Source organism: Mus musculus, chromosome 1 (genome assembly GCF_000001635.26).
Source record: "Mus musculus strain C57BL/6J chromosome 1, GRCm38.p6 C57BL/6J".
NCBI classification, from domain to species: domain Eukaryota; kingdom Metazoa; phylum Chordata; class Mammalia; order Rodentia; family Muridae; genus Mus; species Mus musculus.
The window spans coordinates 151,405,032-151,428,249 of record NC_000067.6 but is presented as its reverse complement, the minus strand read 5'-3'; the positions used below and the strand labels follow the sequence as shown (position 1 = coordinate 151,428,249).

Here is a 23,218-nt window from a genome sequence, read left to right as displayed (position 1 = left end):
TTTTCACTGCTGGCCTCCTGTACCCGGACGTCGGTCGGGCTCGGGACCCGCGAGCTGAGGTCTGGGCCGGGCGACTGCGGGGGCTGGTCGGAGGTCGGCCGGCTCGTGGAGTGTGTGGCCGGGTTGCTCCAGCTGGACCTGAGGCGGTGGGGGGACCGATGGCGGCTTGTGTGGGGGTGGGCCGAGGCAGTTTATGAATCCCAGAAGCACTTTTCTGTCAGCCCCCTGAGGTAGAGTCCTGACTCCGCTCTCCACAACTTTCCCCCCCACAACTTGCGACCCGGACGCTCTTCACTTTTTCAATTTTGCCTCTAGGTTAAGGATAGCAGAATAGGCGCGGTGTGGTTGTAGGAGATTGTTTTGCAGTTTTGACCTGTTTTGTTTTGTTTTTTTTTAGGCTTTTACTAACAAATGTATCACTTTGATGCATTTCAGATTCTCTAAGGAATATGGCCAGGGAATCCTCTGCGCCTCAAGTTTTATAAATATATATATCCTGGACTTGTTTATCACCGAAGTCTTATTTGTTCTCTTCACTTTATTTCTAATAAGCACACTGGAGCAGACTGGAAAAACAAAACAAAAACAACCCAAATTGATCTTTCTTTCAGGTTGCCTGCTTCGGACTGTCTTGAGCGTTTAAGGCAAGAGGGGAGGTTCTCAGGTTTTTTTCCTCTGTTGGGAAACCATAGGAGACGGTGTGTGATTGTTTGTTACTTTGAAATGCTGTCTGGAAGTTTTGCTCTCTCATTGTCCTTCCTAGTTGGAGTGTTTGAAGGTGTTTTTCCTTCCCCAGTTTAACGTAAACTTTGTCCCCACCAGTCTTTTGCAAGTTCTAAAGCCCTTAAGGGCTACGAATGTACTTATCTCAGTGGTAAAGTATTTGCTTAGCTCCTTAGCTTAAAGGTCAGAAGCCTGGCCCCACAAGACGACTGAAGGCCTTTTAACCGCTTTTGGACTAGGATTCCTATGTGGGGAGTTAACTATTTAACGATTAAAAGTGAGACAATAGCACCTATTACAACCTGTAGAAATGGTAACTAGGACCAGAGAGATTGTTCAGTGGTTTAGGTCACCTGCTTTTCTTGCGGAAGACTCTTATCAGTTCCCAGCCATCCACTTGACAGATGGAAACCATCTGTAACTCCAGGTCCCAGGGATTTGATGCCCTCACAGAGACTTGAATGCAGACAAAACACATAAAGCACATAAATACATAATATATTAAAAAAAAAGAAATGGTATTATTTTTAATTGACAGAACACCTCACCCCACCTCACCCCTCCCTCTGCCTTTGGTATTCATAACAGGCACTGTGTCTTAGCTCTAAATGACATCCTTAGTACTTGTAGTACTTGTTTTTTTTTTTTTCCCATTTATAAAAAGAGTAAATGATTAATTTGAGAGCTTGACTCAATATTTTAACCTTATTTAACACCAGCTAGAAAACAGATGACAACAATTTAATGTTAGCATGGGGATTCTGTGGCAGTTTAAATTCAGAATTTCTAAGCATGAGGGAATTTTCAGTTTAAAGGCTTAGGAGAGTATATTAAGCATCAGTTGCATTACTGCATAAGCTATCTTATATTTTTGTTTGTTTGTTTTTTCACATCAAGGTTTCTCTGTGTAGCCCTGGCTGTCTTGGAACTCACTCTGTAGACCAGGCTGGCCTTGAACTCAGAAAAACAGCCTGCCTCTGCCTCCCAAGTGCTGGGATTAAAGGCGTGCGCCACCACGCCCGGCCCTGTTAAGCAACAATAAAAATAATTTCAACAGTTTTTGTGGACCAGGAATTAAAAATGAACTTCCTGGCTGTATTAGGATTTGGGTCTTTAACGACGATATACTGAAGCTACCTGGTAGATCCACTGTTGTCAGGTAAAGACTTGACATGGGTCAGCTTCAAAGTTACTCACATGCCAGAAACTTGATTTTGGTTGCTGGACTATTTGAGTGACTGTGTTGTGGAAATGTCAGTGAAATAAACCCTCCTCAAGTTGCTTTTAATCATGGTTTTTATTATAGCAATAGAAATCCTAGCTAATATATACCATGCAGTGGCTTTGATTATACGGGTTAGTCCTGTTTATTATGGAAGATGCTATATAAGCATTATTGAACCAAAAGCTGCAATGTTTTAGGTGAACAATCTTATGGCAGGACATTTTAGAATTTTTCTACCTTTGATCCCTTTTTGCTTGAAATGATTTTATTGGACCCAGGGTTATAGAGATTTAAAATAAATACAAATCTAACATTTCTGAAAACCTTAAATTTATTTTAAAATAATTCTTTCTATTTATTTATTTATTTATTTAGAGACAGGGTTTCTCTGTGTAGCCCTGGCTGTTCTGGAACTCACTCTGTAGACCAGCTGGCCTGGAACTCAGAAATCTGCCTGCCTCTGCCTCCCAAGTGCTGGGGTCAAAGGCTGCGCCACCATGCCTGGCTAAAATAATTCTTTATATATGTAATTTTACCATTAGAGGTAAAAGCAAGTTTGTGTGCTAATGATTGTGTGTTTATTTATTTTTATATAATGAATTAAATCTTGACTGGATATTTGATGATACTGCAAGAAAATCTTCAACATTTCAGAGTTGATTGATCGATTGATAGTTTGATTTTTTAAAAGGAATTTTATTTATTTATTTACTTTATGTAAGTACACTGTAGCTGTCTTCAGACACACCAGAAGAGGGCATCTGATCTCATTACAGATGGTTGTGAGCCACCATGTTTTTGCTGGGATTTGAACTCAGGACCTCTGGAAGAGCAGTCAGTGCTCTTAACCGCTGAGCCATCTCTCCAGCCCAATAGTTTGATTTTTATAATCATCAATTCTGAGAACGTTGCTTCACATAAACAGTAATGCATACCAGTAGAAGCATGTCTAGGATCATTTCAAAATTTGTTGGATATTTTTTCTACCCTCAAACCAAAATTAAACTTTTTTAAAATATGAAACTAAAATCAGCAACTCAAACATCAATTTGCACACATTCTAAAACAATACAGTTCAAAGATATAGGAATTAAATGCTTTCATGCTAAAGAATTGCTATAGGAAAGTACTAAACTTCTTTGCTTAAAACTCTTGGTTTTCTGTAATCAAGCCATTATTAATATGTTTCTATACCAGCAGAAAAATTTTGCATGTACAGTAAAAACACTGCAGTTCATGACATACATTAATCACGAATATGAGCCAAGGTGTTTCAGCAAGTATTTTGGGGTTTTGTCGGGATAGAGGCACATGAAATGCAAAGTGGACAATAAGTTCAAGGCTGCAGTGAAGTCACAGGGCATAGTGCTGGAGAGTATGGCCAGAAACACCTAGGATTCATTACACATGATTTTCAATTTTTTAGTCTTTGTGAAACCTTTTAATGTTACCAGTATAGGGTTGCAACCTATAATTTAAGAAGCTGGAATCTTGAGAACTGCTCACATCGGAAGTCCTGCTAAGTTAGCTTGCTAGTCTGCATAAAAGAAATGTGTATGAATGTTGTAGCACACATAGATGGTGTGCTTGCTAATTTTAGGTCAAGTTGACATAGGCTGAAGATATACCTGGGAAGAGGGAATCTTTTTTTTTGTTTTGTTTTTTGTTTTTTGAGACAGGGTTTCTCTGTGTAGCCCTGGCTGTCTTGGAACTCACGCTGTAGACCAGGCTGGCCTTGAACTCAGAAATCCGCCTGCCTCTGCCTCCCAAGTGCTGGGATTAAAGGCGTGTGCCACCACTGCCCGGCTGGGGAAAGGGAATCTTAATTGAGAAAAGGCCTCAATAAGATTGATTGGTCTGTAGGCAAGTCTGCTGGGCATTTTCTTATTTGTTTTGTTGTTGTTGTTGTAGTTGGTTTTTTTTTTTTTTTTTTTTTTTTTTTGAGAACTTAGAACTCCTGGACTTAGTCTGTCTGACCTCAGCCTTTAAGTAGCTGGCACTACAGATAAGCATGGACCAACATGACAGGCTGGAATGTTTTTTGGTTTTTTGTTTTTTGTTTTCTCTTGTTGTGCCATTTATCCTGTTGGAATGAAATCATTTAGACAAGAGAAAAGAAGACTATTATAAGTCAGAAGGTTTAGCATGAATTCAGCTGTGAACCATAAACTATCTTTGAAGGCAAACATTTTTTGGCACTTAAGAGTTGGTTCTTAGGGGGCTGGAGAGATGGCTCAGTGGTTAAGAGCACTAACTGCTCTTCTGAAGGTCCTGAGTTCAAATCCCAGCAAAAACATGGTGGCTCACAACCATCTGTAATGAGATTGGATACCCTCTTCTGGAGTGTCTGAAGACAGCTACAGTGTACTTACATATAATAAATAAATAAATCTTTTAAAAAAAGTTGGTTCTTAGAAGTTTGTTGACTGTTCATGTGTTAATGTTAGCATTTTATTTTCTTCAAGTTCTTTAAATCTTATTTAATTTTTTCTTTTGAGATAGGGTCTCACTATGTAGCATGCCACTGCCTCCTGAATGATGGGAGATCTTATTTTATACAATTGTACCTGTTTAGATCATGAATGGCCAGGGGTAATTGAAATTACTTGGCTTATAGCGTTTGTTATATTCATATTGTCACTGCCAACTATTACCTGTTCTTTGGACTTCACTTTCATGTTGTCTTGCTCCAACAGACCCTGTGATGTTTCCAGTCTTTGGCTACTGTATCCTAGCACAGGATGCTGCTTTGTACTACCAGTGCTCACAAGCTTGAGACTGTTTATGACCATAAGGTATGGCTATACTTGTCTTACATTTCTTTTCTGTTTCTTTGGGTTTTTTTGTTTGTTTGTTTGTTTTTTGGTTTGTTTTGATTTGGTTATTGGCTAGTAGTCTCAAACAGGAATGGAAAAATAAAACTGGGATAAGAAATGGACAGAGAACCTGTGATTTAAGAAAGAGTTGGAAATAGCTCAGAATAAAAATGTTGATACACTGAGGAAAATGAATTCACCCAGTCATTCATGAATATTTCTCCATTTTTTTTGCATTGTTCTTTTAAATAGAGTCTTACTCTGAAGAACTTATTATGTAGCCCTGTCTGCCCTAAGACATATAGCAATCCTGCTGAGCTTTTGACGTGCTGGGATTATAGGCATATTTTATCTATTAAGTTTTTTTGAGAACTTAGAACTAAAAACCTAAGTTTTTAATATAGCACACTTTTCAGGGAACCTGGGTCTGGTGGAAAGCCAATCATATATTTGTTTAAATCCAACTATATACAACCTTGTGCAGAGTATTTAAACATTTTTATTGCTTATTGTGGGAGCGTGTATGTCACAGTGGAAATGAGAGGACACTCCTGTCATGGGGTTAGGAGATGAAATTTAGGTCATCAGGCTTGTGTGGGAAGCACTTTTGTCCAGTGAGCCATCTTATCAGCCTCAAAGTAGTTTATATATGTACTTTATTCTTTGGTTCCTTAAACAAAAGTTCTAGGGTAAGTTATCTCTATTTTACAAGATAAAACTGGGACTTAGACAAATGTATGCAATTTGTTTGAAGTATCACATAGTGCCTGACAGTGTATTAAGAAATGAAGAATTATGGTTAATCTGTTTTCAGGTGTAGCTAGGGCAAATTAAACCATCTTTTAGGCAACCAAAAATGCTGATCTGATGCTCACAGAAGGCAGAGATTCAGGCATTGTCTTAAGGAGCATTCCTGAAAAGTTGCTGATACCTGAAAGAGCAAGAGAATGTGAGTAAAGACAAGAGAAACAGTGAGAGAACCGTATGTTGAGAGTGGTAAGGAGTGGTTGGTACGCAGAGGGCCTTTAAAGCTTCCATCAAGGGCAAACATTCAAAGGGAGCCTGTGATTCAGGAAGCCCTCCCCAGGAGGAAATGCTTTTGCAGAAGTACGTCTTGTGGGTGCTCTGTGCCCTGAGTATCTCTAGATAAGCCTGTTATTCCCAGTAAAATAAAGTTGTTCTCTTTCCTCAGTGAAGGAAACTCAGAGCCCCTGTGAGTCTCTGTGGTTTAACTTTTGCTGTGCTGGATGTATCAAGAAGATGAAAATAATTTTGTGAAACTTCAGTCCTATATAGCTAAGTGAAGAATGGCTTGTGATATACTTTTTTACTGTGTTAAAAATATGTTTTGAATGTTTGTTTTAGTTTCTAAAGATGTCTATCAAAGAATCTTGTGCAAAGGAAGAAAAGTCTCAGAAAAAACAGACTATCTCTTCACCAACTTTTAATGAAGTAAGAATTTTAATTTTCTGACTTAGATTCCTTTTTAAAAAATGTGTAATGAAAAAAAATGCACCTTACTGTTACTGTGAGATGTGAAACTTTATTGCAGAATCTATGAGATAGTTACTTTTATTATCCAAATCACAGATAAGAATTTGAGGCTTAGTGAGTAGATTTTTTTGTCATTACTTCTCTGTATGTGCTCTCTTCAAGACTGGCAGTGGTTTTTATGTTGCTAACTCCACAGTTAACTGAGAGCAGTCTGCCTTGGTCTCCCAGCAGTGTCTGCTGTAGTTGATTACAACTTTTCCTTGAAACACTTTCTAGACTTGACTTCTGAGACACTTTGCTTTGTTAATTTTCCTTGTCTCTTGGTGACTGTTTCTCAGATTTCTTTTGCTGGTTCCTTCATATTTTTTTTTCTTGAAGCAGACTCTTCAAGGCATTGCTACTGCAGTACAAATCAGCTTCATACTCATTATCCTTCTAAGATAATGAGTCCTAAGAGCTGGGGTTATAGGTATACATCTGTACACACAGCTCTTACCCATTTCCCTCTTTTATCTCTCTCTTTTGTTTGTTTGTTTGTTTTTGTCTGTTTTTTGTTATTTTGGTACAGGGTGTCTGTACTTATAGCCCTGGCTCTCTTGGAACTCACTAGTAGACCAGGCTGGCCTTGAACCTAAAGAGATCCACCTGGCTCTGCCTCCCAAGTGCCAAGATTAAAGGGGTGTGCCACTAATCCAGTCTTTTTATTCATCTTCTTAAGCTATAACCTTTCAAGTACCCAAGCCCAGTTTTCTAGTTTATTTAGTCCACTACAGTTGCATTCTTTTGGTTCAGGCCCAAAGTTGGTACATGCAGCCAGTTAATCAGTTTCTGTCAGAGTCTCATTACTTCTGTTCTTACTATTACCATGATCTTAGCAAAGAACTTGTTTTCCTTAGTTATTCCACTGGTTTCTAAGTTCTTCTCCCTGCCTTTGCCTCCTCATGGTTTATTTGTAACACAGTGGCCCATGTGGTCCTATCCAACAATATGAGTCAGGTTACGTCACATCTCAGCTCTGTACTTTCTTGTGGATGCTCATGCTAAAAGCCCCTGGAACTGGGAAGGCTGTCCACTCTCTCCTCTTTACCATTCCTTTCTTGAGTGCTTGGATTCCAAATGTGTACTGCTGTGCCTGGTGTAAGTGGTGCTAGAGGTTGCACACAGGGCCTTAGATATGCTAGTGGAGCCATCTGCCAACTGAGCTACATACCCAGCCCTTGTTTCTTTATTTGGTCTCCTCCATTCAGCTTGTCAGTGAAGTTTTTTAAGAATACAATTAAAAATTGTAGATCTTCCTACTTATAGCTCTTGACCTTTCTTGTCCAACTGCTCTATTTTATTTCATGTATAGCATTATCTAGCATGCTAAACATAATAGGTATTTCTGCATTTCTACACTAGGCTTAACCTTTATGGAGGTAAGAACTTAGGGTTTATTTTATTTTTTTAAGACTCAGCTCATGATCTGCTATATCTTTGGTAAAATAGTAAGTACTTCAAACCTACTTAAGCCTTTTAAGTTTAAGATTCACTGAAAATGAGACATGAGGTTTTGTCTTACAGCAATCCCATCTCACTATGTTCTTATCTGACTATATGTATCTCACTTTTGGTGTGTAAGCACCAAGGCATCTCATTTCTCCTTGATTCTTTCTTCCTTCTAGTGGAGTCTCCCTTCTTACTAAAGTTTGTGTCTCTCATTGTTCTCAGCTCATTTTTGAATGGAAAATGTCAACTTATAGTAGTGATTAAATCGTGCTTTATTTTGTGCTGTTCTGTTCATTTTTCCTCCTGAATGACATTCTTAGGACAAGAAAAAGGGAGAAATCTCAGCAGGTTCTACTAGTTCAGAACATGGCGTTCAGCCTGTTTCAACCAAGAAGAGAAAACTGGTAAGTATTCAGATACCACAACTCAATATTATTTTTATTTTCCCCCCCAGGGTATTTTTTTCTTTTTTTTTAATTAGGTATTTTCTTATTTACATTTCCAATGCTATCCCAAAAGTCCCCCATACCCCCCCCCCACTCCCCTACCCACCCACTCCCACTTCTTGGTCCTGGTGTTCCCCTGTATTGGGGCATATAAAGTTTGCAAGACCAAGGGGTCTCTCTTCCTAGTGATGGCCGACTAGGCCATCTTCTGCTACATATGCAGCTAGAGACATGAGCTCTGGGGGTACTGGTTAGTTCATATTGTTGTTCTACCTATAGGGTTGCAGACCCCTTCAGCTCCTTGGGTACTTTCTCTAGCTCCTCCATTGGGGGCCCCGTGTTCTATTCAATAGCTGACTGTGAGCATCCACGTCTGTGTTTGCCAGGCACCAGAATATTATTTTTCTTAAGTTTTGTTTTTTGTTTTCTCAAGAGATTGACTCTTACTATATTGCTAAGCCTTGAGCTCTTGGATGATTCAGTCCTTCTGATGAACTCTTTCCAGTAGTTGGAACTAGGCTTTGACACTTGGACACAGTGAAGTTTTAATGCATAGTTAGAGGGTTTATGATATAAAAAAAATTTTCTCTTTGTATTTTTATTATGCTTAGTTTGTGAAAACCAGTGTGTTGTTTTTCCCTTTTATTTGCCACAAGTAATATATTAGGTTTTTACTTCTTTGTTCGTATGAGTGTGTGCATCTGTGCATGGAGGTAAGAAGCCAGTGTTGAATGTCTTCCTCAGTCGTTTTCATCTTCTTGTCTGAAGCAGAGTCTCTCACTAAACCTGGAGCTTACTGATTTGGCTAGGCTGATTGGCCAGTAAGCTCCTAGGATTCACCTCCACAGTGCTAGGCCACACCTGTCATAGCAGCAGCACTCAGGCAGCTAAGGCCAGGATGATTGCTGTAAGTTTGAGGTTAGCCTAGGTTAGTTACACAGCTATAGTTCAGCCTGGGGTGTAGAGCGAGATTCTCATTTCCAAAGAAAGGATGGAAAGAAGGAAGGAAACAGTAAAAATAGGTTACAAAAGATTAAATAGTATTTTACATTGTAAGACTAGAGCTTGTTCCGCATAAATAAATAGTGAGTGAATGTGAATGCCTTGTGCAATACTGTATATTAGTTTAAAGTTTAAAAATTCTATGTTTTTAGGCTGTACTATATATATTAAAGCATTTTTTCAATAGTAGATCAATCTTAATTTAATGTAGCCTTTTCACTTTATATCTTTAGCACTTAGCCTTTTGACTCACTTGTAATAACAGTTTAAAACACACATTATTAAATGTATGAAATAACTTTTTTGTATCTTTCTATGAATTTTTTCTATGTAACTTAAATTTTTTCTTTAAAAATTTTGGTTAAAAACTTACACACATGGAGATACACAGACACACATTGCCAGTTTTCACATAAGGTTAGGGTCAGAATCTGGGACATGTGACAACACGGTGCTGTCCTCTTTTGTGATATTAGTCCTTTCTTTGCACATACCTCCACAGACTTGCCTGAGCCTGTTTTTGAGGGCTATCATCTTAGAAATATGTTTGTAGTTTTCTTGTTTTGTCATCATAGATTTGACTATTAAACAGGCATTACTTGCAGCATAAACATTCTCTATTAGTAGAAACCTTTTGGTGTTGTGGGCTGTTTCTTAAAACTTTTGTATAGCCTTTTGAGGACTACAAAAGCTTCTGCACTCTTTCACTGAGCGTTTTCTTGGGCATTGTTTGTGTTTTTCTGAGGTTTCCTTTTCTCATGACTTCAAGCTATGAATTCTCTTACAGTTTCATCATGGGTTGCTGTTATATGTATTGTCTGTCACTGATTGAAATACAATGTGGTACATGACTGTGATTAAAGTTGTTTCAACTTATTGCTCTCTGTATCAGTCTTCTAGTACTAGAGAGCAGACTGAAGGATTTACACATATTGAGTGCATGCACTGCCAGCCCCAGTCTTGTTCTCTATCACCCTTCCAACTTTTATTCCTCCCGGATCCCTTCTAATCCTCTAATACCAGGTAGGAGAGGGAGAAAGGGGTGTAGCCCTCTTTAAACTGATTTCTGATGATTGAGGATGTTGAGTTCCTTGGGGGCAAGTCCAGTCTTCTGGTCTCATTGCTCATAAGCACTTGGCAAACTGCAGCAGCAGGAACCAGCAGCCTCTTTCCCCACACCTGGAATTAAAACACAGACACAAACAAAAACATATTCACATAACATAACTTTTTTTTAAAGATTTATTTATTTATTATATGTAAGTACACTGTAGCTGTCTTCAGACACTCTAGAAGAGGGCATCAGATCTCATCAAGGATGGTTGTGAGTCACCACGTGGTTGCTGGGATTTGAACTCAGGACCTTCGGAAGAGCAGACGGTGCTCTTAACCGCTGAGCCATCTCTCTAGCCCTATAACTGGGTTTTTAAAGAAACCAAAATTCTCACTACACCCTCTAGCTGGGCTGATTGACCTTTTTATTTTTTTATTTTTTTTTTTCTGCTGAATTTATTAACTTACTGCTTTCATTTTTTTCCCCATATGTTTTGCTTACATTTTCCCATAAGTATCTCCCATCTTTTAATGGTGGATGTTTTGAACTTTTAGCACATACTGTTACTCTACTTTCTACATTTAGTTATTTTCTTATAATTAGACTATTTATACATGCTGTTTATGCTCTCTTTAGCTTTTTGTACCTGGATCCTCTGATTACATATATTCAATGGTGGAATTGAGTCAGACAGATGTGTTTCAGATCAGGACAGTGTCACTAACCTTCACTGTAATGATCAGAAAGATGCCAAACTTTGTAAGCATTGGGTGCTTTGTTTATAATAAAGATAATAATGTCTGCCCTAAGATGATTAGAAAGATTAAGTAAATTATTAGTGGACCTTGGGTGTGAACTCAAGGTCCCAGAGAACTCTCCATTCCCCAGGCACCCTTGCATGCTCAGGATCTTAAGATCACAGGTGAATGGAACACAACATCTGTTGCAACACCACCAGAAGTGCCTGGGACCAGCAGGAGCAGGGACACAGGAACCCCACCCAACCAGTGGCTCCAGTTCCTTCCAGTCGGCGCTGGTCTACCTTGGTTTTGAATTCAGCAGAGAATCCCATGGCCCCTAGAGGAGGTACCACTTTCAGGCGCTCTAACATGCCCAGGAACTTAGGATCCCAGGATCCCAAGAGGTTGGTCACACCAGGATCTCAGGGTATCAGAGGAAGTTTGACTGCCAAGAACTCTGACACACCCAGAATCTCAGGATCACAGGATCCTGGAATCACAGGATCACAGAGAATGCTGGACTCTGAGAAGTTCTGACTCAACTGGGACTATAGGAAGGACAGGCTCCAATCAAATATGTCGAGGGCAGGGAGCACTTGAGATAATCAGATGGCAGGAGGCAAGCTTAAGAACAGAAGCAACAGAAACCAAGGTTACTTGGCATCATCAGAACCCAACTCTCCCACCATAGCAAGTCCTAGATATATCATCACACTAGAAAAGCAAGATATAGATCCAAAGTCACTTCTCATGATGATGATGGTGGACTATAAGAAGGATTTAAATAACTACCTTAAAGAAATACAGGAGAACACAGATAGAATGGGTAGAAGCCCTTAAAGAGGAAACAGCAATATCCCTTAAAGAATTATAGGAAAACACATCCAAACAGGTGAAAGAATTGAACAAAACCATTCAGGATCTAAAAATGGGAATAGAAACAATAAAGAAATCACAAAGGGAGACAACTCTGGAGATAGAGAACCTAGGAAAGAAGTCAGGAGCCATAGATGCAAGCATCACCAACAGAATACAAAAGGTAGAAGAGAGAATCTCAGGTGCAGAAGATACCATAGAAAACATGGACACAACAATCAAAGAAAATGCAAAATGCAAAAAGATCCTAACACAAAACATCCAGGAAATCCAGGACACAGTGTGAAGACCAAACCTAAGGATAATAGGTATAAATGAGAAAGATTTCCAACTTAAAGGGTCAGCAAATATCTTCAACAAAATTATGGAAGAAAACTTCCCCAACCTAAAAAAAGAGATGCCCATGAACATACAAGAAGCCTACAGAACTCCAAATAGTTTGAACCAGAAAATAAATCCCTCCTGTCACATAATAATCTAAAACACCAAATGCACAAAACAAAGAATTTTAAAAGCAGTAAAGGAAAAAGGTCAAGTAACATATAAAGGCAGACCTATCAGAATTACACCAGACTTCTCCCCAGAGACTATGAAAGCCAAAAGAGCCTGGACAGATGTCATACAGACCCTAAGAGAACACAAATGCCAGCTCAGGCTACTATACCCAGCAAAACTTAATTACCATAGATGGAGAAACCAAAATATCTATAGAACATTTTATCCTAAAACAAAAGGATATACCTTCTTCTCAGCACCTCATGGTACCTTCTCAAAAATTGATCACAAAACAGGCTTCAACAGAAAGAAGAAGATTGAAGATAGGAAGATACATCCTATCAGATCACCACAGACTAAATTGGAAAGGGAGAAGTCAAAATATCATGATTTGCAGATGATAAGATGGTATACATAAGTGACCCCAAAAATTCCACCAAAGAATTCCTAAACCTGATAAACAACTTTAGCAAAGTGGTGGGGTATAAAATGAATTCAAAAAAATTAGTGGCCTTCCTCTACACAAAGGATAAACAGGCTGAGAAAAATTAGGGAAATGACACCATTCATAGTAGTCACAAATAATATAAAGTACCTTGGTGTGAATATAGTAAGCAAGTGAAAGATCTATATGATAAGAACTTAAAGTCTCTGAAGAAAGAAGATCTTAGAAGATGGAAAGATCTCCCATGCTCATGGATTGGCTGGATTAATTAGTAAAAATGACCAGGCAGTGGTGGCATACTTCTTTAATCCCAGCATTTGGGAGGCAGAGGCAGGCAGATTTCTTGAGTTCCAGGACAGCCAGGGCTGCACAGAGAAATCCTGTCTTGAAAAAACCAAAAAAAAAAAAAAAAAAAAGGCCATTTTGCTGAAAGCTATAATCCCCATTAAAATTTCAACTTAATTCTTCATAGATTTAGAAAGAGCAATTTCCAGATTCATCTGGAATAACAGAAAACTCAGGATAGCGAAAGCTATTTTCAACAATAAAAGAACTGGGGGAATCACCATCCCTGGCCTCAAGCTATACTACAGAACAATTGTGATTAAAAACTGCATGGTGTTAGTACAGTGACAGGCAGGAAGAGCAATGGAATAGAATTGAAGACCCAGAAATGAACCCACACACCTATGGTCACTTGATCTTAGATGAAGGAGCTAAAACCATCCAGTGGAAAAAAGACAGCATTTTCAACAAATGGTGCTGGCTTAGCTGGCGGTTAGCATGTAGAAGGCAACCCGACCCATTCTTACCTCTTTGTACAAAGCTGAAGTTTAAGTGGATCAAGGACCTTCCCATAACACCAGATACACTGAAACTTATAGAAGAGAAAATGGAGAAGAGCCTTGAACATATGGGCACAGTGGAAAAATTCCTGAACAGAACACCAGTGGCATATGATGTAAGATCAAGGATGGACTAATGGGACCTTATAAATTGCAAAGCTTCTGTAAGGCAAAGGACATTGTCAAGAAGACGAAAAGGCCATCAACAGATTGGGAAAAGATCTTCACCAATCCCACATCCAATATATACAAAGAACTCAAGAAGTTAGACTACAGACAAACAAATAACCCTATTAAAATATGGGTACAGTGCTAAGCAAAGAATTTTCAACTGAGGAGTACCGAATGGCTGAGAAGCACCTAAAAAAATGTTTAGCATCAGGGAAATGCAAATAAAAAAAACCTGAGAGTCCACCAGTCAGAATGGCTAAGATCAAAAACCCAAGTGAAAGCAGATGCTGGCGAGGATGTGGAGAAAGAGGAACACTCCCCCATTGCTGGTCGGATTGCAAGCTAGTACAACCACTCTGGAAATCAGTTTTGCAGTTCCTCAGAAGATTGGACATAGAACTACCTGAGGACCCAGCAATACCACTCCTGGGCATATACCCAGAAGATGCTCAAACATGTAATAAGGACACATGCTCCACTATGTTCATAGCAGCCTTATTTATAATAGCCAGAAGCTGGAAAGAACCCAGATGTCCCTCAACAGAAGAATGGATACAGAAAATGTGGTACATTTTCACAATGGAGTACTACTCAGCTGTTAAAAACAATGAATTTATGAAATTTGTAGGCAAATGAATGGATCTGGAGTATATCATCCTGAGTGAGGTAACCCAATCATAGAAGAACACACATGATATGCACTCACTGATAAGTGGATATTAGCCCAGAAGCTCAGAAACTCCCAGTACCCAAGATACAATTCACAAACTACATGAAACTCAAGAAGAAGGAAGACCATAGCGTGGATACTTCTATCCATCTTAGCAGGGCAGAACAAGACACCCATGGAAGAAGTTACAGAGACAAAGTGCAGAGTAGAGACTGAAGAAATGACCATCTATGACTCACCTGGGGATCCATCCCATTTACAATCACCAAAGCCAGACACTATTGTGGATGCCAAGAAGTGCTTGCTGACAGGACACTGATATATCTGTTTCCTGAGAGGCTCTGCCAGTGCCTGACAAATACAGAAGTGGATGCTCACAGCCATCCATTGGACTGAGCATAGGGTCCCTAATGAAGGAGCTAGAGAAAGGACCTAAGGAGTAAGGAGCTGAAGGGTTTGCAGCCCCATAGGAGGAACAACAATATGAACTAACCAGTACCTCCAGAGCTCCCAGAAATTAAACCACCAACCAAAGAGCACACATGGTGGGACTCATGGCTACAGTTGCATATGCCGCAGAGGATGACCTAGTGGGACATCAGTGTGTGGATTGGTCCTTGATCCTATGAAGGCTCTATGCTCCAGTGTGGGGGAATGCCTGGGCCAGGAAGTGGAAGTGGGTGGGTTGGTGAGCAGGGGGAAGGGAGAGGGGGAGGGTGTTTTTCGTAGGGGAAACCAGGAAAGGGGATAATATTTGAAATGTAAATAAAGAAAATATCCAATGAAAATAAAATAAATTATTACTAAATTAGTTATGGCAGCGTATTCATAAGCACAAATGTTTTCCATTCTTCCCTGTAATTCCAACAGTAATACACAATTTACATTTTCTAAATTTTCTTTTTAATTTCAGAAAGCAGATGATACAGACAATGTATACTATAATGCAAACAGAAAAAACAGTAAAAGGTAAATTCTCTTCTTTTCTTGATATCTTTTACAGTTGTGGCTCAGAATTAGACTAAAAAAATTTTTTTTAGTACTTGGGATTGAAATCTGGTATTTTTTGTGTGCTAGGCAAGCACTGGGCTATGTCAACACCCTTGGGATTTAGGAACAGAGTGTTGCTATATAGATCAGGCTAGCTTGGAACCTGCCATTTAGCTCAGGTTAGATCTTGACCTCAAGATCCTCTTTCCTGATTTTGAGCTACTGTGGTAAACATCAGACTACATATTTGTTTATTTAAATTTTAATTATTTTTATGTTTATTTATTTTATGTGTGCCTTGGTATGGTATGTTTGTGGAGGTCAGAGAAGAACCTCGGGGGAATAGGGTTTTTTCCACTATGGAGGTCCAGGCATGGAACTCAAGCTGTCAGGCATGGTGTGGGCAAGTGCCCTTACCTGCTGAGCTCTCTTGCTGGCCCAGGACTAAATAAACCTTGGATTTGCTTTGATTAGTACTATTCTGCATGCAGATACTTCTCATAATGTCATTATTAGAAGTTTAAGAAAAAGTTAAGTAAAACTTCATTAAAACTGTTGTATAAATGCACTCAGACACAGTATAGATTATTATTAACTCTAGGGACTTGGTTTTGATATATAATTATAATAAGATCCATAACTTTATTATATTGCTAGTAGAGAGCTTGGGAAGCTAATTTAGAAATCATACATAGATTATCTTTATATATATTACCTGTGAGGAAATATGTAATTTTACAAGTTATAGATATGGCTCTAAAATTATTTTAATTAACCATCATGTGATTGCAACTAAAGATGTAAAGATTAATGGTAGACACAGGGAATTTAGTTTACTTTAATTTTTTTCATTCTTTGGATAAGATTTTATAGTTAAGGAATTTTTGTTAATAATGGGGATAAGCTGGGCGTGGTAGCACACGCCTTTAATCCCAGCACTTGGGAGGCAGAGGCAGGTGGATTTCTGAGTTTGAGGCCAGCTTGGTCTACAGAGTAAGTTCCAGGACAGCCAAGGGCTACACAGGAAACCCTTTCTCGAAACCTACCCCACCCCCAAAGAATGGGGATAAATATAAAAAGTATAATGCGTACATTAAGTTTCAGACAGTCATGAGTACCCAGTGTGGGTTCTGGGAATAAAACTCAGACCTTCTTTGTGAGCAGTACAAACTCTTAAGCACTGAGCCTCTAGCCCTGTTTCTTATATTTCTCAGTAGTTTAGAATGAGCCTAGTTAACTCTAATGTAATGATATACTGCAACAGAATGTATAACAAATATAACTAACCTAAGTTTCTGTGCTGCTTTATAGATTGAATGTAGAAGTTTTCATTCCTAAAAAGAGACTAAAATTCAGTTCTTCGACCCAAGCGGTATCATATTTAAATAATAATCAAATGACTTCACACAGTTGTTCATCAAATGGAACTAAAGATACTAAAGTTAAAGATTGTAAATTGACAAATATTGGAAGTAAGCTTAATTATGAAATTAAAAACCATAGCCGCATTAAAATTACCAAAGATATGAAATCTAAACCTGTAGACCAGACAAAGGAAAAGAATTGGCCTTCTTTGCTTATTCAGAAGAAGATGAAAGAACTCAAGAAAGAAAAAAATAATAAAGACAGTTCTGAAGAATTGGAGAAATGCAAGAAAAATCACCTTCCTCAGAATTATAATTTTAGCAATATGATCAAGGAATCATTTGAATCAGGAAGAAAGAAGATTAGCTTCAAAATTCCAAAAAAATCCTCTACTACCCTCCAGAAGCTTGTCGAAGAAAAGATCTTTACTATAGATTCTAGCAAGTCAAAGAGTAAGCAGGAGGAGAAGCAACACTTGCAAAGTCACCAGATGTCATTAAATCTGGCCAGGCACAAAACTGAAAACTCATTTTCAGATTCTACACATAAGCAGTCTGTTTGTGAGAGGATAAGAAAGGACCATTGTGAGCACCAAGGAACGAGTAGTTCCGATTCTAAGGAAAACCATGCCCAGGTAATGTATAAAATGAAGGGTTTGGTTTTTAGTAAAAGTATTTAAAATACTCAGGTTTTAGTTGCTTCTGTTATGATGATAATCACAGAGGACTGATTCTAACTTAGTCATGTAGATAATTGTGTTTGTGTCCTATATTATTTTTTGTCATTCTAGCTTCCTTAGGATAATACTGATACCACCTGGTTTTGGAATCATAGTGCAATATCTGGGTTCTTGTGCTCTGGGACATAGAACTGGACAGAGACCTGCAGATATTCGTAAGCAAAAGGAGAGAATTTATTCAGAAGGAATACCATTCTAGGCAGCGACAGCTTATTAGAAGATAGACTTCCAAGGGGAGGAAGTTGGCCTGGCCAGGATGAACTTTAGCCATTGAACTTCCTACCTACTGCACAAAGAGTTGCAGTTTTTTGTTACTTTAGTGTGGACTTTCTGGCTTATTTTAGCTCTGGGACTTTTCTGTGGGTGCTCTGTTACATGTAGTTCTACATACAGCCTTGTACATTGCATTATGACACTTTAAATTAGAACCTTATTCTACCCAGGGTATATCGTATTGTAATAGGTGCACTTTCTCTGTGCTTGTGCCTGTTGTGAGAGCCAGCCATTCCTGGGGGGCGGTGTGTGTCTGTGCCATGTTTCAGACTTCTTTTCCTACTTATTTTTCTTATATGCTATTTTTGGCAAGGCTTTGTGAAACTAACTGCTGCCCTGTTCTGCTTCAATTTCATGGCAGATGTTAAGTATTCATAACAAAAAGGAATGTGGTATGCAGAGTAAGTTCCCATACATAGTCCTTTGGCATAAGCTCTGTAGCAGTCTCTTAGGCTTTTCTAAACTCAGATGAGCCTGCAGGACTTACCGTTCTAAAGGTATCTCTTCAACAGATTACTTTCTCAGTTCTGCTGTTTCAGACACTGCCATAAAATAGCCTGTAAGAGACACATGGTTTTGATTTTAGAGTCTTAACTCATGTAAGGACAAAGAGTTCTTTAAGTATAATAAAGTAATTCTCACTTAATATTAGGATGTATAATGTAAGAATAATACAGCCTTGGTACACTATAACTTAAGAGAGACTGACTAGAGAGACCAACATTTATATGGAGAATAAAAGAATGGGTAGAGCTACTCAGGTGAAGGTGAAATGGGATGGAATGTGGAAGCAGGAATAGTCTAGACAGAAGGTATTTCACTGTTTATATGAACATCAGTGTATCCACTGAGATTTCATGGTTCTAGTGTCTTGGAACAAAGAATTATACAATTTGATAATTATAGGAATAAAGATTGATTATCAGGAAATATAATGGTGGTCCTGAGAATGGAAGTAGGCTAAAGAGCTAGCATAAGTTCCCTGGGCTTCTGATCACCTTCTCCCATATTTGTGTAGTGGAAGCTTTTCTTGTGCATGTGTTGATCTTACATGTAATCCAGGTAGAGATGCATTTCCAGTCTTTCTGTGAACTGACTTCTTTCATGTACTAATCTTGATATCTCTGTTGTGTCACAAGAGGAACAGAATTCAGGCTAGAAACCTTGGCCCATTCATTCTTCTAGATTACATTTGCATTTGTGAATCACTTTAATAACCTTCTCTGACCTTTTCTATGGTGAAATAAATTATTCACCTTTAAGAGAACTTTTAGAACTTTGGAATATTATAACTCTGGCACTTTAAAATCTGGGTATAATAACACACAACTGTAATCCTAGCACCTGGGAGGTGGAGAAAGGAGGTTCAGGATTTACAGGAATTCACTCTGCGCCTTGTGAATTCAAGGCCTGCCTGGACTGAGTTAAACTAGACTGTGTCCTAAAAACAAACAAACAAAAACCCCATACACACAGAGAATCTGTGACATTGCATGCTTATATAATCCCAGTATTCTGGAGGCTGAGGCAGGTTATTGTCACAAGTTCAAGGCTAGCATGTTCTGCATATAGCAGAAGAAAAGAGACCGAGACACACAGATACAGAAAGAGAAGTATTGGATAGAAATTCAGTGTTAAATAATAGATGATTTTATGTCTGTGCTGGTTTGAATAAGAATGCCTTGTAGGCTCACATACTTGCTTAGTCTTGACTGATGAACTAGCTGTGCAAGGATTGGGGGGTGTTTCCTTGTTGGAGGAGCTGTGTTGCTTTGGATGGGCTTTACGATTTCTAAAAGCCAAGCCAGGCCCAGTGTGTCTCTGCCTGCTGCCTGTGGATAGAATGTAGTTCTCAGCTGTTGCTCCAGGGCTATGCCTGTCTGCTTCCTGCTGTGATGATCATGGATGAACCCTCTGAAACTGTAAGCAAGCCTCCCAGTTAAACACTTTTATAAGAGTTGACTTGCCATGGTGTTGCTTCATAGCAATTGAACAATAACTAAAACTGTCTCATAGGAAAGCCTAGCATTTTGGTTTGTATTTCATAGATGGAAGAAAGGCACTGAGAGGTAATCAGGGAAGCAAGATAGTCATATTTTTTCATTTAGAGTCAATTCGACTCCAAATAAAGCTGTTGACCTTATTCAGTATATTTAATAAAGCATATAAGGTGCAGCCTAAGTAAAATGCCTTCTGTTTGCATTTGTAATAGGCTTAGGAAATGCCAATGACAGTTAAGATAATTTCCTGCATTGTTATGTGGTAAACTCCCTGACCTTTCTGGAGGTCACATGAGGTTAGAGAACACCAGGTAGGACTAGTCTAAACGAGATCACATAGGAACTTAGAATGTCTAGTTACAAGCAGTTCATTCTAGCTTCCTTGACATTTGAGGTGATTTCTCATATGGGGGCAGTTTTATCCCTCAGGGTGTTTATTAATGTCTAGAGACATTTTTGTTTGTCAGTGTGGTGCAGGCTGACAACATGGTTCAATGGATGAAGGCACTTGGCACCAAACCTGATAACCTAGTTTTGATCCCTGAGACCCACAAGGTTGAAAGAGAAAGGTGACTTCCCCAAGTTGTCCACACACACACACACACACACACACACACACACACACACACACACACACAATGAGGGAGGGCTGGCGAGAGAAGGAGAGAAAGAACCAGTTCTGATAGCTGGCGACTTGAGTCCAGAGATGCTGTAATACATTATACAAGACCTGACTCAAAACCCTTTTTCATTTCAGAGTTTTGAAACACCATGTTCTTCAGTGTCATCTGAGGATACCCAAGATGCAGATGAAGAGGTTATCGATGCACTTATTTACTTTGATTATTTTAAAGAAATTCAAAGTTCGTTCGTTCTTTCTTTTGGGGTGTGTGTGATGTGGGACAGGGTCTCATTATGTAACCCAGGCTGATTTCAGATTTGTGATCCTCCTCCTGTCTTGGCCTCCTGAGTGCTGGAATTACAGGTATATGACAGGGTGCCTTGCTAAGTAGTTCCTACCTTTAGTAAAATGTCTGTAAAAACCTTGGTAGGAAAATAACGATGTCCATTTAAACTCCATAAAAATCGTATCCAAGCTGGGCAGTGGTGGCACACGCCTTTAATCCCAGCACTTGGGAGTTTGAGGCCAGCCTGGTGTACAGAGTGAGTTCCAGGACAGCCAGGGTTACACAGAGAAACCCTGTCTCAAAAAACAAAACAAAACAAAACAAAACAAAGAAAAATCCTATCCATCGTTTGGTTTATTAGGAAGTTCAGTTTGTAAGTTTTAACTATGTCGTCCAAGAGCTAGGGTTGAGGCACAGTCAGTGGAGTGTCTGTTTAGCAGTCTCAGGCTCTGGATCTGATCCTACCTAGCATTGGGGAAAAAAAAATCTCTACTTACCTTTTGCTTTTGCTTCAGATAAGCTAATCTGTTTTACACAGAGGGTGATGTTCATGGGCCACAAGTTACTTTTATTTTAGTCTAATGTTATGCTTTTGTATATGTATGCCTGGATTTGCCAAAATGCAGTGCAACACCTACACGTTCTTTCTTTTTCTACTCAGCAATAAGATGAACTTGTTAATGAGTAAAGATGATAGTTCACAATATTGTATTTTTTCCTATTGCTTTATTTTCAGCCTAGAATCTCCTGGCTTATCTTCATAAAATTATTCTGTATAATTTTATGTTGTCTTAGTAAATTAAAATTCAACATTTTCTATTTTTTCTTTAAACAATTATGGATAAGCTTTATTTGTAATAGTTACTGGTATTTTTCTGTCTTAAGAGTCAGTGCTTCTTGATAGGAGACTATCTGCTTTAAAGAGAATACATTCTTGTTTCTTCTTCCTCCTCCTACTCTTGTTTAATTTAAAATCTGAGACAGTTTATCACTGTGTAACTTAGGCTGGTCTTGTTCTTGTTGTATAAAGAAGACTGGCCTTGAATTCATGATCTTGTAGCCTCAGCCTTCTGAGTGCTGGAATTATAGGTGTGTGCCACCATCCCCAGCCCATAGTTTAATTTTTTTATATCAAGATACCATCAGAGAGATACTTCTAAAGTGAGAAGGATCTAAGATTTATAGTTCAGAGACAAGGAGATGGCTTGTGGGTAAAGATGCTTGTGCACAAATACTCTTGTTTCCCAGTACAAAATACACTTTTAAAGTGTAATACAGTCAATAGTAAGAGGTAGAGTGTTTAGTTTCTGAGGGTTGATAAACAGTACAAGAAGTCGCAGGAACACTGGATGAGACTTTTGGATTGAATGCAGAGGGTCACATGTGCTAGGCAAGCTTTCTGTTAGCCACAGCCTCCGCTCACACTCAGTAAGGGAAACCTGACTCAAGTACTTTGAGGTGAGAAGAAAAATGAGAATGAACTTATTTTGATGTCTGTTTACTAGGTTTTATATAAGGAACTTCACATGACTTAGGTTAATAATATATAATCTTTGCTGGGCTGTGGTAGTGCATACCTTTAATTCCAGCACTCAGTAGGAAGAGGCAGGCGGATCTCAGAGTTTGAGGTCACCCTGGTTTACAGAGCGAGTTCCAAGAGAGCCAGGGCTACATAGAGAAACCTGTGTCCTGTGTCAGGACAGCAAAACAAAAGTTCCTAAAGAAAATAGGTAAATTTAATATTCTTTATAGTGGATAAATTAAGTTATAAAGTAGTAAAAGAGTTTGCTTTCCTGAGACTCCAGAAAGGAACTGTTTTTAAAACTGGTTATAGATCCATGTATTCTGTGAGGTGTTTTTGTGATGTATTGCTTTCTTTTCATATTAAATATCTGCAGTAAGTAACTCAGATATTTCACTGGAGTCTTTTACAATTTAGATGCAGATAGTAGAAGAGCTCCACGCTGCACGTGTCGGGAGAAGCGTGGATCTGCCTGTGGTTCCACCGTCTGGAGAGCTCATGAGCATGGAGATTGACCTGGTGGATGAGGACGCACATCCCTCTGCTGGTGTGTGCTCTGTATGTTAACTGTGATCTCTGCTCTTGTAAGAACTCATGTGTCAGGATTCACACTTTACAGTGTAGAGATGAAGATGTTAAAATGTGTTCACTTAAAATCATAATTGTGTATCTCTTATCTTGCTAGGCCATTAGACATTTTCTCTTTCTCAAGAAGTAATAAAGTTATGCACTGTCTTTTATTCTTGCTCTTTTATAACGTTTAGTACTGATCAGATACACAGTTTGCTTAAAGGTATTATTTTCATGGTTTCCTTGTTACTATTGTAAAGTTTTGATTATTTTAACTATTGGGAGCCAGTAATACCAATCAAAGTACTGGACATGGTGGTACATACCTGTTGTCCTAGCACTCAGGAGGTTGAGGCAGGAG

The 23,218-nt window shown here is 38.8% G+C and overlaps 1 protein-coding gene across 4 annotated transcripts in view; it reads left to right on the top strand.

The window, feature by feature from the left end:
- Positions 1-23,218, top strand: part of Swt1 (SWT1 RNA endoribonuclease homolog (S. cerevisiae)) — a 60,800-nt gene that overhangs the window by 248 nt on the left and 37,334 nt on the right. The window contains exons 2-8 of one of the 4 annotated variants that reach the window (XM_030242199.1): positions 4,645-4,743; positions 6,130-6,216; positions 8,067-8,150; positions 15,404-15,459; positions 16,792-17,479; positions 20,615-20,674; positions 22,705-22,845. Coding sequence is in view for 2 of the 4 variants with exons in the window: in NM_025819.4 (NP_080095.3) it covers positions 4,690-4,743; positions 6,130-6,216; positions 8,067-8,150; positions 15,404-15,459; positions 16,792-17,479; positions 20,615-20,674; positions 22,705-22,834 (1,159 nt within the window). In the remaining 2 variants the exon portion in view is untranslated. The remainder of the gene's footprint in view (positions 1-4,644; positions 4,744-6,129; positions 6,217-8,066; positions 8,151-15,403; positions 15,460-16,791; positions 17,480-20,614; positions 20,675-22,704; positions 22,846-23,218) is intronic. The other 3 variants (NM_025819.4, XM_011248058.2, XM_011248059.2) reach the window with 3 other exon arrangements.